Genomic DNA, 19,503 nt, shown 5'->3' with positions numbered 1-19,503 from the left:
TTCACCGTTGTATCCTAAGCTCCTAGCACAGAGCCTTGCTCAGAGTAAAGGCTCCATAGAGATATGCTGAATGAATAAATAAGTTCGTTATGACAAAAGATGTAAGTTCCAAAGTGTAGGAATTTGTTATGACTTGGAGAAGTGAAAAATAGAAATTCACGCAGGATTATGGTTTTTAGAAATTACTGTTCTCCTAATTTATCCCAAACCATATGGAAATTCACACTAAAATTAAACAGCTTGTCAAATTTGCATAACTTAAACATTTTGAGCTTTGAAACACTGACTTTCCCAAAGATTGCTCCAGCTGACCCCGATAACATAACTATTTTGTGCATCACTACAGCAGATAGTTTTTAAGAGTTGAAAATATAATCTTTACATGTCACATGCTCTTTTTTTTCTATTTGCTATATTATATACTTATTTATATTTTAGTTTTAGGTTTTATTGGTTATATAGAAGTTTAAAATTGTTTTCTTTTCATTTTGAAATAATTCTAGGCATGGAAAAAAGTTACAAAAATAGTACAAGGAATTTCCATGATGATTCACCATAACCATTCCCCAAATGTGAACATCTTAACCATAGCATAGTTATCAACCCCGTGAAATTATGATTAATAGCAGTACCGTACACTATAGATCTGACTCAAATTTTGTCAGTAATTGTCCCACTAATGTCTTTTTTTTAATTCAAGATTACACATTGCTTTCAGTTGGCAAGTCTCCTTAGTCTCTTACTCTGGAGAAGTTCTTCAGTCTTTCTTCGCCTTTTATGACCAAGCAGCTTTATAGAGTAATGGCCAGTTATTTTGTAGGCTGTCTCTCATTTTAGGCCAGAAGTTTTATATTTTTATGTGTCCACATTTATCAATACTTTCACTGATCAATACATTATACAATGTCCTCTTAATAACGAGGATGTTCTGTTGTCTGGGAATAACAATTTATGTAATCATTTTCTTTTGGGAGGCAGCATTTATGATGCTATCGCTATTTGCCATTTCAAATAGTACTGTGCTAAGCATCCCTGTGACTAACTCTTTGTTTATATTGCTGCTTGTCACCTTAGGATAAATTTCTCGGGGTTAAAGGGTATGTACATTTTTAAGACTTTTGTATGAATTGCTAACCTGTCCCCTACAAGGTTGCATTGCTTTACATTGCCGTCAGCAAAAAGTGCTGAACTATTTTTTAGACACAAACTGTACTTCATATTACTAGTATTCATTCTTAGAAATGACTGCCTTTTGTGTTTTAGGCATGTGGTTTGGTTAAAAACCTGGCCCTTATGACTCACATCACAACCGACATGGAAGACGGACCCATTGTTAAATTAGCCAGTAACCTGGGTGTAGAAGACGTGAATTTATTATGTGGAGAAGAACTCTCTTACCCAAATGTGTTTCTCGTCTTCCTCAATGGTGAGCAGATTATGGAGTCATGTTGATCCTAAACAGTCTGTGGGAGAGTGGGAGAATCCATCATTATTCTTGTATTTAAAACACAAATATACTTTAATCCTGGGCCCAGCTTGACCTTAATTTAAAGGTAGAAACATGGTAACAGAAACAGTTATTCCGTTGGCTCTGGGTCACTCAGGCTCTGCAAGGATACAGCTATCAGAGCTAAAGTCTGACATTGTAGAGACTGGCTGCTTTCTGCCCTTTTGCAGCTGTCAGCATATGCACAGCGGAATAAGCCTTGACATGGTATCTTTAAGTTCAAGTCAAGTATGTGAGGCATTCTACAAAAATATGCAGAGTAGCCCTGAAGTGAGCTGACTTAAATTCAGCCACTTGATAATTGATTGTCAACAGGCCGTAGCAAGAGGGTCCCTTCCCTTCTGATCACACTCTAGTTGCTTCTTTCACCTACCCCTTCTCCCCCCTTCAGGGTGTTCTAAAGACTCATGGGTAAGAGTGCCTTGTCCTTTTCATTTGAGATTTGGTGGTCCAAGCGCCTGTCCTCTCACCACTGTTCTATGTGCTCGTCTTGACCACTTCGCTCCCACACTCTTCTCCTTCTGCCCGCTCTGGGAGGCGCTAATCCTTTACTGCACGGGCCGGCGAGTAGGAAGACAGGCCTGCTGACTGCCTGCCTCACGCAGCGTATTCCCGGGGCCAGCACCGAGAGAGCTGTTCTCTTCGCTTTCAGCCAGGGTCCCTCCGAATCCTCAAGCCAACCCTGGGAGGCCAAGTCCACTTCCCTGATTTCACGGAGGATGATCTCAACAAGAGCTGTTTAATAGTAGCAGTTATTAGGTGCTAGGCAGAGTTCTGAGTGCTTTACATAACATCAACTCATTTCATCCTCACGTTGGCCCCTTGGAAATGGTAGAGCCAGTGTTCAAACCCAGGGGTCTGGACCCCGAGTTTAGGCCCCCAGCATGGTGCTGACAGATGAGGAAAATGGGACTAACTTCTCCAGGGTTACTTTTCTACCCTCCGGTAAGGCTGGCCCCAGACTCAGGTCCCTCGGACTGCCCTCCGCCTTTCCACTGCGTTGCTTCTCTACAGCCTTACAGATTGGCTGGAGGTGTTACCAGAATTTTCAAATGACTACTCAGTGCTGATTATCATTTTTATTGGGTGTATAATTTAAATCCTGTAGGATTTCTTTTTTATTTCTGCCATAATATTCTTCTTTCTACTTAGGTAACATCCTGGGTGTCATTCGAGACCATAAGAAACTAGTGAATACATTTCGGCTGATGCGAAGAGCAGGCTACATCAATGAATTTGTTTCCATCTCAACAAATCTTACAGATCGTTGTGTCTATATTTCTTCTGATGGAGGAAGGCTGTGCAGGTAGAAGTTGCTTAAACGAGTTATTAAGAATCTCTTTATGTTCATTTTTGAAAGAAAGACTTTATTCTTGAAGCCGCTCTAAGGTCTTTCATTGTTAAGATAAATTTCATTCAGTTAGCAAACACCTCATGAATATGCATTCTGGGTGCTGAGGATTCAAAGGTTAATGAGAGCCTCTGCCCTCAGAGAGCTCAGTCTGCTGGCAGGTGCAGAAGTAATTATTAGTAACAACCAACTCTGTTAGTGGCAAATGATAGCCATTATTTATTATTTTAATAGATGTGTTACATGTAAGGCTTTAACTACATTCAACCCTTTATGGTTCAACTATTATTTTCATTTAGCAAATGAGGAAATAGGGTTTTGTGAAACTAAGTAACTTATCCAAAGCTAGCTAGTGATGGAGTCTGCTTTTTACTCAAAAGTCCTTGCAGTTTGACTCCAACAATTACGATTTTACCCACTTCATTCTGTTGCCATGGACTGAGTTTTGAAGGATGTGTAGGATTATATCACTTGGATGAAGGAGGGAAGGAGAAAGGCTGGAGAATGGCAAGAATAAAAAATATGGATTGTTCTAAGTGCCTTGTGGGGTGCCCAGCAACCATCAGGTACTTATTTGTGGCTAACCTGGTCCATTTATGGGTGGGGAAAGCAATAACATTTTCTAGGTTACTCTTTTTTCGGATTTTTCTCTTTCCTTACATGTAATGTTATATAGCATAGTCTAAAAAGAAAACTACTTTTTATTTATTTACTTAGAGGAAAGAGGAGAGAAAGAAACATCCACTTATTATTCCACCTACTCATGCACTCATTGGTTAATTCCTGTATGTGCCCTGATTGGGGATCAGACAAACCCTCAACCTGGTGCATCAAGACAATGCTCTGGCCGACTGAGCTACATGGCCGGGGCAAAAAGAAGTATTTTTTTTAGAAGTAATTTTATAATGGCATATCACAGATCTGGCAGGAAGAATTAAAATTTACTGCGTACAAAAGGTAACTGAGGTAGCCAAATATGGTCTCCTTTCTCCCCTACTCCTGCCTCTGTCCCCACTTTTGAGTCCCTTAACCTGAACTCAGCTGCAGCCCTTGAAGGTGACTTCCACGAAAAGTTCCCCCAGTTCATTTTTTGGCAACTCGTAATTGTGCAGCTCCTCTTAACTGTTTAAAAGTGCTCATTAGTCCTCAAATAGTCATTTGGATTTTAGGTTAAGGTGCATAAGTGTCTGGTGGTTACTTGCTCCTGTGCAAGAGCTGCTTGTTCAAATAGCAACCGCTCCTCACGTTTTGATGCCACATGCCATCCTTTGTGTCGGTGTTTCCTGGTGGTGGCGAAGCCCTCAGAAGCAAACCAACACTGACAGTTACAGATTAATCCACCAGAACATGTGGACCAAAAGCTCTCGCCACCTTACACCCACTACATTGCTAAAATCACAAAGTAATTCTCTGCAAACGTATGCCCCTCTTTTTGGTCATGTGTAGCTTTCGGGGGCCTGCTCTGTAGCCCAGTGGTACTCATCCTGAATCAAACCCCTGTGAACCGCGGCCGCTCGTCCGTTGCAGTGCCACTGTAACCCTCCGCGACCGCTCTTCTCTGCCTGCTGACTTCATGGGCAGTGGATCACGTATTTCTAGTACGAAACAGAAGATGCTTTTAGTGGGATTTACGCAGTTTAGTGCTTTTACACAGTTTAAGATACAACACTAAAGATTTCATTTTCTTTTTAAACTTTATTAAGTACCATTTTTAGTTGCCTTTTCATTCAGAACCAAGTATTTCCTAAGGTACTTGGAGAAGTACTGGACGTGTATACATGGGCCTGTGCACACACACACAGACACGGGCTGCGGCATGCGTCTGTGTGTGTACATATGAGAGAGAACAAGTAGGCCTCTGTGCACTCACATGTAAGAATTACCTGGCGTCCTCAAGCAATCCAGAAATATATTTGTTTATACTTACAGGTTTCCTCATTTCCCTGTAGCAAGCTTTGTTTGCTGACTTAATTTTTCTGTTGAACTACCATGAATTTATTTTTTTCTATTCCAGACCCTACATAATTGTTAAGAAACAAAAGCCTGCAGTCACAAATAAGCATATGGAAGAGCTGGCTCAGGGGTACAGGTAAATGGGCTAAAGCACAACTTCTCGGTCTCCTTAGTGCCCACTCACGTGATGTAATCAGCAGTAGCATTATTTTAGCTGAGCTTTTAAGAATGGTATATTTTCACTTACAGTCATTTAATTCCTACCCACTAAATATATTAGCCTGTTACAAACCTGTTTTTCTCTATGTGAATTTGGATAATATAAAATATATATCAACCTAGATCATGAGGGTTATAGATTCTTGGTGTAAATTAGTGGACTATTCAGTGTTTGGAGTGAGAGAAGAACTTTCATCAATATGTTGGTTTACATACTGTGGCTCTCTCATCATATGGAGTTCCTAATGTCATAAAACACATTTTTAGAAGAAGATACCAGGTTGACAAGAATCACATGTTTTACTGTTATTTCAGTGAGTTGTGATCATTGTATGACCCAAAAATAGCATGTTTCAAGTATCCCAATGTACCGGTACTCTCTGGGAGAGAAAGGTGCTTTGGGCCTAAATGAAAGCCAGTATCTTCCATTATTGCATACAAAATATTGCAATAAAATATTTTTTAGTGATGTATGTTTCACCAATATTTTCTAGGAATTTTGAAGATTTCTTACATGAGAGTCTGGTTGAATATCTAGATGTGAATGAAGAAAATGATTGTAACATCGCACTCTATGAGCATACAATTAATAAGTAAGTAGGATCTATAATAACCATAATTAAAACCTATTCTGCTTATAGGCACTATCTTTTCATTTTCAATTCTATTGTGTGCTCTCTTAGTACTTACTGTTAGAAGTATACTTTTTTTATAAACCACACCCATCATTTATTCCAATGTAAGCCTTCCACAAAACTGCTAATAAGTCATTTTTAGACTTCATTATCTTTCCTATTCATTTAACACTTAGTGTTTATTTTTTGAAAGGAATTGCAACTCTGATTTTGATATGAATTGCTGCCAAAATTGAACTAACAAATCAGGATACATAAAAGATGTATTTATATCTTCTAGAGAGGATTTTATAAGGGAACATACCTACACAGTATGTGGTAAAGATACCTCTAAACTTACGTGAAGTATAAACATGGAATGGTGATATATTTACAGTGCTTCCTCTAGAATAGTGATATTTTTAGAAGCATTAGAGGACGTATATATATAAAAGTTACTGTCTGATGCATATTACTGATGTACCATTTACGTGGAATTGGAATTTTTGCAGTTATATTGTTAAATAGAGAGTTTAATACTACCGACTGATGAATATTTGTCTTCAATCAAGAAAGTGCTTTTCTGTTTCCTGTTACCAGATGAAATATGCTACTTTATTTTTTGTCTAATTATAAGCTAGTAAATAATGCTTTAAATCAGAAATTTTAATTCTTTAAAGATATAAATCTCTCAAAGTACTATTTTGATACCCCTTCTCTCGTTACTCAAGCCTCAGTTTCAGCTGTGACCCCTCCCTTCCTCTATACCCACATGCATCCGTAACATGTTACTGGACCTCCCATCTCCCTGAACCTGAGCTCTTTACCACTCTCACCGGTCACCCTAGTCCAGGCCGCTGCCATTGCTCGCCTGGATTGTGGCAAAAGACTCGGGACTATTTTTGCACTTGTATCAATAGATCAGAGTGGTCACTTTTCTTCTCAAAGCCCCCAGTTGCTTTCCGTCTCCCCTTGAACGCCCTGCAGAGGCCTTCGAGGTCTGTGACAGTTCACCCATGCCGCGGGACGGCTGCGGCGCCTGCCCCCGCTCCCTCACTGTTTGAGCCCTGGCCTCCTGAGACGTCCGCAGCGTGCTTCTGCCCCGGCTCCTTTGCGCTGGCCGTCCCCTCGGCCGGGGATGCTGCCTCCCACACCGCGTTCCTTCTTCCTCCGGGTCTTTGCTCAGGCGTCACCCCCTCACTGAGTTTTTCTGACCCCCTTATTTAAAATAGAAACCCCTCCTCTGACCGCCCCTGTTCACTGCTTTATTTTTCTAGTGTGTATTACCTGACAATAAAATCTTTAAAATTGATATTTTATTTATTTATCTGTGTATTATCTGTCTTCCTATGCTAGAAGCTTCACAAAGGCAGGGATTTTTCTCTGTTTTGTTCACTGCTATAAATATAATAATCAGGTATTAGTATCACCAAATCACCATGCTATCCCATATATTACATTCATTTTATTTTAAAAATAGAAAAGTTTTAAAATATTATTTGATTTATATATGACATTTTAAAAAAATATTATATAAATATGTTATCTTAATTGCTTTTTATTGTGCTGACTACATATAAAACATTTATTTAAATTATGCCCTGTCGATGAAGGTTTAGATTGTTTCCAATTTTTCTACTATTACAAGCCACAGGTTACTTAAGCTTAATTTGAGTTCAACGTAAGGCCATTATACACATTTAATAGGAAGTCTCCTAGCAGGAGCTCAGGATAGAAACTTATGGTGGTTGTAATTTTGAATGATTGTATTCCTTTCTGTTTTTTAAAATCAGAATCCCGAGTTTTTGGACTTTGAATAATTATTAGATAATATATAATCTTATATAAGTTGTCATAAAAAAAGAAGAAACTTCAATGTTTACCTTCTTTATTTTCAGCCTCCAACTTACTCCAATCTTTACGTATGAAAAAGTAGTTTTTATTTATATGGGGAACATCAGATTGGCCAGTATTTAAATGTAATAGTACATTTAAAAGAAATTCTCTTATTCTAGGCTATCATGGATGTGATACCTGTTACTTTCAGCAAAGACCTAAAAATAGTTTGCTCCCCTTTCTCATTAAAATATTTGCTTTATCATTTCGCCAAAACTGAGTGTTCTGCAAAAACATGTTATGAAAGTAACAAAGATTCTGACACAGACGGTAAAGTCTTCCTTGGTGTTCAGTATCCATAGCTGAGCTGTCCAATAAAATTATAATGCAAGCCACCTACATAACTTTGAATTTTCTAACAGCCATGCTTAAAAAGTAAAAAGAAACAGATGAAATTAAGTTTAATAATTTTTTTAACCCAATATTTCTAAAATGTTATGTCAACATCCGTATGAAAATACTGAGATATTTTACATTTTCTTCTATGTCTTCAAAATCTGGTGTGCACTTAAAGCACATCTCCATTTGGATACGAAATTTTATTGGAAATACTCGATCTGATTTTATAACAGTTGAAAAAGTAGACTCACAAATACAAGTTGTTACAATGTAATTTGTTACAAACGTAAGTAAAAGGTTTAAAATGACTGAATCGAGCATTTACATTTAAATTTGAGTTTTAAAATTAAGTAAAATTTAAAAATTCAGTTCTTCAGTTTTACTAGTCTAGCTTTTCAAGTGCTTAATAGATACGCTTAGCCTGGAGTTACAGCCTCGGTCCGTAGCACTACAGCAACTATTCTAAAAGGAGATGAAGTCCTCCCTCTAGAATGGCGATGCAGCTTTCTCATTGACCTGAGTTGGACAGGTGAAGAAAAGCAAGTTACTGATCCATGTGGATGTTTTTGATCTGCATTTCTGTATGCTCAATTAATAATTTCTTTGCATTATTAATAGTTAATATACAATATTTTATTTTTCATGTAGACATTCCATATAGTTTCCCTTCTCTTGTATTTCTACAAATACTAGAAGTTTGTATCATTAAAAATATAACTTATGTTTTCTATTTTATTTATCAGTTTTACTAGCATCAAATTTTGTTATTGAGGTTTTGTTACATGAATTTATGACATATCTGTAGTATATATTTATAGAAACTTAAATTTTATTGTCTAGGTCCCATGGGGATTTACTAATATTTTTATATTCTTTAAGAGATATTTGTTTTGTACTTGGTGCCTCCTAAGATGTCTAATTCTTAATTAACTTGCTAGAGATACCACCCACTTGGAAATTGAACCCTTCACCCTCCTTGGTGTCTGTGCTGGCCTGATTCCGTACCCTCATCATAACCAGTCCCCGAGGAACACCTATCAGTGCGCCATGGGAAAACAAGCCATGGGTAAGGTTTCCTTCTTGAATTTGGATCTAAATACTAGGATAAAAGACGTATCTTTATTCTTACTTCACTATTATGGGGTGTTTGACCAAATCAGGCATTGGTAACATCTGAGTGTTACCAAACTCAGAGGGTTGCCTATGGAATTCTGCAATACTTACAGGTGCCCCTGTCATGTCTAAAGTTTAAACAAAAATGGAGAAAACCTCTCTGAACTTGCTCCCTTCACCAAACAAAGGGATGTGAAATAGATCACAGAGTTATGAAGGGGTATGAAAAGACATATAAAGTGTAAGTTGTTAACCCAGAGAGATGAAAGAATGAGCAGGAAAACTCAAGGTTGAGGGAGGAGAGAAAAAGGAAATAGAAATAAAGATGCATGGTGGGTATTAGAATATGCTTAGTAATTGTCTGGATGAGGACCCACTGTATCCTCGCAATTGTTCCTATAGCTCTTGAAATGTCCAATTCACATCACACTAATTTCTGAATTCATTTTCCTTTCTAGCTTGCTTCCTTTTTACCCACCCATTTATTAACTTATCTATACATCCCTCTGTAACATTTATTGAGCATCCCCTATAGACCAGACAGCAGGGCTGGAGCCTGAAAATGGAGAGATGAGGACAGAACCCTGTCCTCAACGAGTTCATAGTCCAGTAAGAGAGACCAACAAATAAAATGGTAATTCAATACAGTATGCTAGATGGAGAGCCAGAATCTAAGGGAATGAGAGCAGGAAGATCACTTAAGGTTAGAGAGTAGGTTATTTCTGAAGAACAAAATTAAACTAAATCTTGAAAGACACTAGTATTTTTTCACAGGTATGGAAATTATAAGCAAGCATTACATGGGAAAGTCTTGATACTTTGATGTAGCTATTTAGTAGACATGTGCTTTGGAGGTGCCATTTATCAAGGAGTTTAGGTTTTAATCTTGAAGTTGATACAGAGAGAATACCAAGCAAAAAAGTCTGGCTTATAAACTTTTTTTGAAATGTTTTTTAAAATTATTTAAATCCTAACAAGTGTAATAAATTTTATGTTTATCTATGTTTATGACATCAATGTGACTTATCTCTCATTTAAAGTATGATATAAGGAGCTTTGTAAACAAACAAACAAAAACCGTTAAAAGGTTTTTACATTGCCTTTGGGTAACAACCAGAATGCATTTAGCTCTCAGTTACCAAGAATAAGCTGCAGTCGACTATAACTTGACAATTAAGGAATTCTATTTCTCATTATGGATAAAGTCTATATTTCTTTTAAAGTTTTTATATTGCCCTTTGGTTGGCCACGAAGAAATAAGAAGCATGTTGTCCTGCTACCATTTACCTGAATGATGTAATGCCTGGACAGTTCAGAATAACTCCCAGTGGGAAAATCTAAACAGCGGCTCATCAATTTAGCGTTTCCCATTCATCCTCAGCTGCAGCATAGGCTGATTTCCCGCTTGTGCTTCTGACTTGCTAACAAGTTGAAATATACAGTACTGAACCCTGTGTGTCATGAAAGGGCTATCACTTCTATTGGGTTTACCAAACCATTTTGTTTCATGATGTGAATCCCAGCTGAAACAATACACCTTTTGTGTAGAACCTTCAGCAGAATTAACGGAAGACTAATCACTTCATCGCTAATGCCACTCTTTAGTGTGTTTGAAGATTGAAATAGAAAGGGCTGCATCTATCTCCACTTAGTGAGTCGTTTTCTTTCTTTTTAAATAAGAGACTTGAAGGAAAGAAATAATATTTTTATTTTTGTTGCTCCTCTCCCTACCCACCCTCCCCCGCCAAAGCCTTTATTTTGTGGCCATGAGTATCTGAAACGTTCAGTTAGTTACCACACACAGTTAAGCAGGATCAGTGTGTACAGAAAGCCAATTCAGTGTCTGTAGAGTTCTTTTGTAGTTTTCTGTGTGAAGGTTTTTTTTCTCGTTTTGTTTTGAGTGTCATTTGCAATTCATTGTCTGTGTTTTCTGAGGTTGGTGTATTCAGCTGCTCTGACCCTGGGTCCTGCACATTTAGCTCCTTGGATACAATCCTCTGACGTTACTGCTGACGCTAGGAAGACAAAAGCCGCTGAATATCTTAAGTAATAAAAAAAAGCCTTTGTTACTGTTTGTTATTATAAAACACCTGACTGGAAAGAAAAGCAGAGAGATAAAAGTACATTTAAAGTTGGCACATGACATGGCTACATTTCTCTTTGGACACTGCAATAGCTGCAGAAATCTCTAACAAGGTCTGTATGAAAAATTGCGAAAAGGAAAGGCCAACAGAGAGGGAAAACTCACAGCAGAGTCCCAGGTCTATAAAGTGGACCTCGCACTTTGAGTTGGACTTCTCTGAGTCACTTTAATTCTGTACAGTCTTAACAGCTGATAACTCAAAGTCACATTATCCCATTTTAAATATGCACTGAAGACTATGTGCTGTTTGTCTATTAGTCCACGTGGAAGGTGGAGGACAGTAGCCCAGAATTAATTCACTAAATATTCTAGCCAGCCTGGAAAATTTGCTGTCCACCTTTCACTACAAACTTCTCCCATTCAAGAGAGTAAAGAAATACGTTAAAGTCATTTTCTGTCACTACAAAGGACAAATTGCAGTGACTAAAAGACTTACCTTATACATTAGAGAGAGCTGACTTTAATCCAACACCAGCAGAGGGTGTTTCTTAAATCTGAGGCTCTTTGAGTGTTTGTTTCTCCTCTTTTATTCTCCTGAATAAAGTTCAGGTTTCCACATGGCATCTTACTGTGCTGTTGAGCGACACCTCCCTTCCATGGCTCCAGCCCTGTTTGTTGTGACAGGGTCCAGGGCAAGAGTCGGGGAGACGTGTGTGGAAACGGCAAGGTTTCCAGGTCACTCAGTGCTCCAACCGAAGGCTGTGTGTTGGAGTTGCATTGTACATACTCTCCCTGGCGCCAGACGCCAAGCTGCCGTGAGTCACGCTCTCATATCTGCCCCGTTTATGAGTTGGCAATCCTGTAGTGGAACAATTTCTCCTGTTTAAAACGATCTTTCAGTCGTTATTAGCTCTGTTAATAAATATGCATCACATACCTCCGCTAGCCTTGGCTTCTTCTCACCACTTCTTCCCCTTCAACTCCAAATTGCTGTGACTTTTTATTTTTTAACTCAGGAGCTAATGCAGCTTCTGTTTTTGTTTTCAATAGATTCCATTCCTAAGCAGATCATTAGTTTCCTCTTTTGTATTTCCCATTTAAGAGTAGGATGGGATGTACTAGAGGTATTAAACACATAATATACAAAGATTCTCATAAAATTTTATTTTAGTCTACATCTCCTCCCCCACTTTCTGTTTGAATTTTTATTTTAAAGAATTCTTTATCCATTTAAGGTACAAAATGAAAAGATGTCTTGGTCCAATGGTCCCTGGCAGTTCTTCTTTTAGAATTCTCCTGTTGGTTCAAAAAAAATTAAAATCATTATTAACTATTTTATATGTAAGCTTATGTGATATTTCTTGTGACTAGCATGTTAATAATAAGTACTATGGAAGTTAAATTAAAGTTCAGTATGTAAGTTGGAGCTGCAGGTAGAATGGGTGGTGATGCAGGGTTTTTATTACTACTAATATTGTTCATATTAGTCATAATGAACGTTGCCACTTACTGAGTACCCAAATGATTTACATGCATTTCTTCTTTATTTATAATAACAATGCTCTCAGATATAATGTATATTTTTTTTGTTTCTGACAAGGGAACTGAATCCCAGTTTGGTTGAGTAACTTATAAAAGGTTAGGTCTTCTATGTAATTCCATCCACAAAACTTACTAAAATTCTTCTTAACTGAAACTAACTGTGGATCATGATCTAGGTGCCTTTCCTGTTAGACTGTAGATTGTAAGCTCCTTGAGGATAAGGATTATGTCTGTGTTATTTATTACTCTATCCCTTGTGTCTAGCATAGTGCCAGCTTGAGTAGGTAGAGTGTAGTCAGTACTTAATAAATGTTTCCACAAAGAGCAAATGAATCTTTGAGTACATTAAAACTGTGAAGAAATCAGGTGCAGGTTTTTTTAAAGAATCTTGAAACAAAAACTAAGTGGGGAGGCTTATACAACCTGATTTTAAGACTTATCTAAAGCCAGAGTAATGAAGACACTATGGTATTGATGGACATACAGATTAATGGTATAGAATCAAGAATCCAGAAATAGACCCACACATTTATGGACAGTTGTTTTTCAATGAATGTTTTAAGGCAATTCTGGGTAAAGGAAAATCTTTTAACAAAATTAAATGTAACAAAATTAAATCTATGTATATCTATAATAGAAAAAAAATGAACATCATCTCCTACCCCATACCATATAAAAAAAATTAACACAAAATGAATCATAGCCCTAAATGTAAGAGCTAAAAACCGTAAAACTCACAGAAGGAAATGGGCAAAAATCTTCATGACCTTGAGTAACCTAAGATTTGTTAGATAGAATACAAACACCACAACCTATCAAAATGAAAAAGTAAATAATTGGACTTTTTCGAAGTTAGACTTTTGTTCTTTAAAAGAAAGACACTGTTAAGAGTATGAAATTGGCAGTTACAGAATAGCCATGGGGTTGTAGAGTATGGTAAAAGAAATGGAGTAGCCAAAGAACTTACATGCATGACCCACGGATATGAAAAATGGTTAAAATTGGGACAATTGTAATAGCATAATCAATGAAATATAATTTTAAAAAAGAGGAAAAAGAATATGAAGGAGACCTTAATCCACATAATGGGAACAAGTCTTTGCAATTCATCTATCTGATTAAAGGATTTGTATCCAGTATATAGAAGAACTCTCAACTCTAGAACTCTCAATCCAGTATATAGAAAGACAACTCAGTTAAGAGATGGGAAGAACAAAAACCAGATACCTCACAAACAGTAATAAGAATAATCAATAAGGTTATGAAAATAGATTCACTATTATTAGTCATCAGGTAAATGTAAATTAAAACTGAGATACCACTACACACTCATTAGAATGACTAAAATGAAAAGGACTGACATACTGTGTTGGTTACGATGGGAAACAGCCAAGATGCTCATATTCTGCTGGTGAGAATGCAAAATGGTATAATCAGTTTGGAAAATTCTTAAGCAGTTTCTTCAAGTTAACCCTCCCATTACCAAACCACCCAGAAACTCCACCCTGTGCATTTACTTAAGAGAAATGAACACACAAAGACGTGTGTATGATGTTCAGAGCAGCTTTCTTCACAGTAGCCCAAAAGTGGAAGCAACCCAAATCCATCAGTAGGGGAGTAGATAAACAAACTGCATATTCATATAATGGAGTACTACTCAGCAATAAAAAGGAATGGACTTTGATATACACAACCACATGGGTGGACCTCAGAAACATTACGCTAAATGAAAGAGGCAACAGAATCTACATATTGTGTATTTCTATTTTAAAAAATTGTAGAAAATACAAACTAATCTGTAATGATTAGAAAAACAGATGAGTGGTTCCCTGGGGCCAGGGGCAGAGGGCGCGCTCTCTGGGGGCTGTTGGAAATGTTCTAGATCTTGATTGTGGCGGTGGTTTCACAGATGTGTGTGTCTCTCGGAACTTTAAGTGGATGAAGTTTATTGTATTCAAGAATGTTGATTAAAGAAAGAGAAATTGGGCAAAGGAAGACGGAACAATACTTAAATGCATGAAACTTCATTTTCTTTTCCAGTATACATTTTCTAAGCTATATGCTTTCTTACTTTTTTTCATTTCACCCTAAAATATACTTTTTCACTGTTTTAACCTACATTTAAATACTTTTCTGTGCCAACTTGTGACTTTGTAAGAAAGTATGATCAAGAAAATATGACTTTGCAAGAAAAATTGTGCCCTGGTAGTAAGAAATTGAAATCATTGGTGACTATAGTTATGGCAAAATGGTATAGTTATGGTAAAAGGGGAATTCACTTTATGGATATTCTTGTTGTTAGTTATTATATACAATGCTCTTTTTAAGGAAGCCGAAAACATTAATAGAAGCATTCTAATTGGAACATGTGCTTCATCTAGACTAGTCTTATAATTTAATTTCTGTACGATGTTTTCTCAAAAAGTCTTGTTATTGGCAAAATAGCTAGTCAGTCAATCATAATTTTTATAACAATTATGGGGTATGGTGGCATTGTGAAGTTTTATAATATAGAAGTCATAGTTCATAAATCATGTTTTAACCTACACACCGTTGTCAGTGCTCCTAAAAATAGACGGACATGTTTATTCCTTCAAGTTCTTTTAAAAGTCTTTAAAGAAAAATTTCTGATGAGATCATAAGCACCAAACATTTGTTAAACCATTTGGTTGTTCACCCATTCAGCGGTCAGTTGTGATGCCCAAGAATTACGTTCTGAGCCTGGTAGCACGATTTCCAGCAGGACCCCAGCTCTCCCACCATTGTTTCGAGGTGCAGCCACTTATGCCCCGCTGCTGCACAGTAATGCTCGTCCCGGGTCTCAGAGGCGTGGGCAGCAGCCCGGTGGGACAGTGCCTGAACCCTCCCCTCACGCTGGGTGAAGTGTGCAACTGGAGCTGAAATCGCAACATAAATTTTCAATGATTTTATGTAAAAGGACAAACTTAGTACCGGTGAACCTTACTACGATCTAAGTAGCAGTGATTTTATTTCTAAAACAGTAAGTGATGTATTACCAGGTATTCTGTCCAGTTCATTAATTGGCACTAATATAATGAATTAATTGGCAATTTATAGTGTAACTTGGATAAAAAGTTCATGAGGCTCAGTTTTGCTATTGTTTTTCAGCTGAATCTTGATAATTTTTTAAGAGATTTAAGCACAGATATACTATCATAAACAATATGATGCAATTCTTTAATTTCATTTCCTTGACATTTATTGAGCATCTACAGTGAGCCCAGCACGGTAGCTGATGCTCATTTCTTTACTACTCTATTGATTTCAGAATTTCTTTCATCATGCCTAAATAGGTTATTTTCATCCCTGAATTGAAATCACCATTGACTTAATGACATGGGTACCAAGAAAAAGATGAAGGAAATACTGAGTTTTGGGTGTTGGCTCACCTTAGAGCTTAACTCCATTAAATGGCACATAGGCACCTTGGGGTATGTGGGTGCTGTGGATGTATCACTGTGGAAGCACGTTCAAGAGAGACTTAAAGCTACCTTCTTAGCCACTCAAGAGGGAAAAGGAGAGATATCTGGGAGAAGTTAAAGAGGCTCAGTAGCCCACTCAGGCTCAGCAGTAGGGCAAACATGAGTTTCCCAATTTTAAGGTCTCTGAGTAGGACCAATGCCAGGAAGGAGAAAGATTCTTTTTCAGACAGGTCTGTGAACCCTGGTGGGCCCCTGTAGAGAAGAGAGAAGAAGGTGGGGGGAATGGGAGAAGGGGAGGCAGGTAACATTCTGATTTCATTTCTAGTTGACAGTAAAACTCTTTCAAGGTCCAATCAGGCGGGAAGGCCAGTTGCTAAGGAGGGAAGAGCCCATCTTTGATTGAACAGGCCTTGGGTTCCTTAGGGGGAAGGCATGGTCCTTTCTCTCTCCACTGCTGGGCACAAAGTAGGTGTTTATTAACTGCTGAGTAAACGAATAGTTAAGCAAATGAATAAATCTGTTGTTCTCTGCTTTCAATTTCCTCTTTATTCTTCTCCTGCTTTCTTTTTCATTTAGAACTTTTTTAATTATTGATTTCTTTTTATGAACTGTATCCGTTTGCCCCGCTGTATAAACTCCTTGCCTGTCAGCCCTGGGCGTTGCTCTCGCTACCTTCCCCCTGCAACTGGACCATGTGCCTGGAATACAGTAGAACCGAATACAGAATTGTTGACTTGCTTATGAAATGAACCAGTGGAGACTAAAATTCCTCAAATGGGATTAATTGTATAAATCCAAAAGGTTGAGATTATTTAGAATAGTATATCTTGAGTGGTTTTTCTTCTTTGTGGAATTTTTAATATTATTGAGAAAAATTGTTATAAAAAGTTGTTAGACACTATGAGGGTATTGCTTTTAAAATGTTTGGAAGAATTTCTTCATTTCAATGAGCTGAAATGATTGTGTCTATCACTGAATTCATCGCTACCTAATTATTTGACATAATAGAGTATTGCATTTGGGCTTTTTTCCAATATCAATGAAGGTACCATTGGATACAACCAGCGGAACAGAATTGATACTCTCATGTATCTACTAGCATATCCACAAAAACCTATGGTTAAAACAAAGACCATTGAGTTGATAGAATTTGAGAAACTGCCAGCTGGACAGAATGCTACAGTTGCTGTGATGAGTTATAGTGGCTATGATATTGAAGATGCTCTTGTTTTAAACAAGGCCTCATTGGACAGAGGTAAGTGAATTTTCAAAGCTCTAACACCAAAAGTGCTTGGTACAGAATTAGATGTAGGGATGATCAATGTAAAAATTACTTGGTGTCAAAATATTAATGTCAATTTCAAGTGATGACAATTTTACAATATACCAACAGGAGTCAGTTATGTTGTGGTGTGGACATTTTCAAAAAAGGAATATTATATAAAAGTAATTTGTTAAATGTATTAATAAGCAGTTTTTTGGTTTTTGGGTTCTTTTTGGTTATTTTACTCTATTGGTGACTTGAAACAATTCTTCAATGGAAAAATGTAAGAATTTTTTTTTAAATTTTCCAGCAGGAATTACAATAAATGAAATACAGTTTAACAATAAACCCGTTTGGTAGGGTGGTAACAATATTTGTATGTAAAAAGCTATTTTATTTATTGTCTATCTCAACCCCATAATATGAGACCTTTTTGTTAGCAAAGTGATAAAAGTTTAAAAATACATATACATCAACTCTGGCTTATCGTTTTTATGCTTTCCTTTCTCAGTTTCTTGATAGTTTCCTTTTGCAGGTCACCACATTCTGGTTGGTTAGCTGTCACCTGAAGTCTGGCTTCTTCTTCACAATCTGTTTTCCTTTTTCCTCTCTGGCACACCCACTCTGCCTTCCCCTCACCCTTTGTAGTTGCTAGGCAGCCATAATAGTACTCCTAGACATGTGTCTTTGGCATTAATGTTGGCTGCACTTAATTTATGCCTCTTTTTTTCCTCCAAATGACAACAGCCATGCTTTAAAACTGGATGTTTTCCTTTCTGATTAACTGGTAACGTTTATGTGGAAATCTGAAGACTTTGTGATATCTGTCAGAAACTTTGCAACACAATTTAATGATCTGAGTTTACTGTTCACTAGCTTTTAAGCTACCACCTGTAAATAAATTGTCCATTTACCCTTAGAAGAAAACACTTCTTGATTTCATGCGGTTCAGATTCACACTGCACTCCAGCATGTTACAGTCAATGGCCATTGTACAAAATTTGAAGATCATGTAATGTTTCCAAAGCAGCTGGCTCTTGGAGCCGAGTTTATTACAGCGATACACAATTTACTAGGAGCCATAATGACTAAGGCCCCTTTCGAAGACACACAAACATCTTTATTTATTGTCCACTTGTAGAAACGTGTTGTTTAATTCAACAGTCACCTTCATATTAAAAAAAATTGCCTGAGAGCACTGAGATTTTATTTAGAAATCTGTTTTTCCCTGAATGATTTTCTAAATTCATATTCTTAGATTTCTTGAAAGTGTTCTGCTTTTCCTGAAGAATTATAAATAAAGGATTTTACAGCTATGCATTTATTTCATCGGTAATAGCCAGCATTTAATCCTGAGACATTTTCCTACTCAAGTGAACTCTTGACATGGCTCAGTATATCCTGGGGAGACTGGAGAGAGGATCGAGTTTAAAATAACTGCTTGGGAAAGAAAAAACAATAAATTCAATAAAAATTTTAAAAAAGGAAAGAAAAGAAAAGCACTGCTTGACCAAACTGGGGAGAAAAAGGGAAAGAAATGCAACCACAGAGTCTTGGGAAATGATGTTTAGTGTTGAAGGAATGACAATTCTTTGGGCAACTCAGTAGCTGATGAATCTTTTGCTTCATCTAAAGGTGTTCTTCGGTTCATTTTGTTTATTTTTATTAATGTTTAGATTGTTAGTTAATCTCAGGCCTTTTCCCTCATCCACTGGATAAATGTGATCTAAAAAATATAAAGTAAACTGATCTTCAGGACAGAGATGAACTATTTCTGTCATTAAAATCATTTGATTGTTTCTTTTCATTTTCTCTACTCTTTGGAGAAAAATTAATTTTTTTGTTTGCTTCTTTGGGGCTTCCTCTGAATGCTAATACCAAAAAAAGAAAAATTTTCCAGACAAGGTTAGCAAAAGTTATGCAACAAATGACATGTAGGAGGAGTCCTGGCTGATCAGTGGAATTGGTCTGTCTCAACTTTGCCACCAGCTTGCTGGGTGACCTTGACCATTTAATTTATTTGGCACTAGTGCCTGTAAGATAGAGGAGTTACGCCAGGTGATCTCTAAGGCCGTTTCTGCTTCTCACGCTCTGTGGCTTCTGTGCTCTAAAAGAACCATGACACTTAGGTTTCTCTTACCTTCCTCCAACATGGTAGCATATGTATAGTCCATGCTGA

At 37.2% G+C, this 19,503-nt stretch overlaps 1 protein-coding gene across 1 annotated transcript in view; it reads left to right on the top strand.

The window, feature by feature from the left end:
• The window catches only part of POLR3B (RNA polymerase III subunit B), a 105,120-nt gene that overhangs the window by 52,529 nt on the left and 33,088 nt on the right, over window positions 1-19,503 (top strand). Inside the window, exons 15-20 of the mRNA XM_054574585.1 lie at window positions 1,264-1,426; window positions 2,660-2,813; window positions 4,873-4,947; window positions 5,525-5,623; window positions 8,818-8,945; window positions 17,106-17,315. Coding sequence (XP_054430560.1) covers window positions 1,264-1,426; window positions 2,660-2,813; window positions 4,873-4,947; window positions 5,525-5,623; window positions 8,818-8,945; window positions 17,106-17,315 — 829 coding nt within the window. The remainder of the gene's footprint in view (window positions 1-1,263; window positions 1,427-2,659; window positions 2,814-4,872; window positions 4,948-5,524; window positions 5,624-8,817; window positions 8,946-17,105; window positions 17,316-19,503) is intronic.

This window comes from Pteronotus mesoamericanus, unplaced genomic scaffold (assembly GCF_021234165.1).
Source record: "Pteronotus mesoamericanus isolate MK-2021 breed Mesoamerican mustached bat unplaced genomic scaffold, CSHL_Meso_final contig_263, whole genome shotgun sequence".
NCBI lineage: Eukaryota > Metazoa > Chordata > Mammalia > Chiroptera > Mormoopidae > Pteronotus > Pteronotus mesoamericanus.
This window is presented reverse-complemented; position numbering and strand designations above follow the sequence as displayed.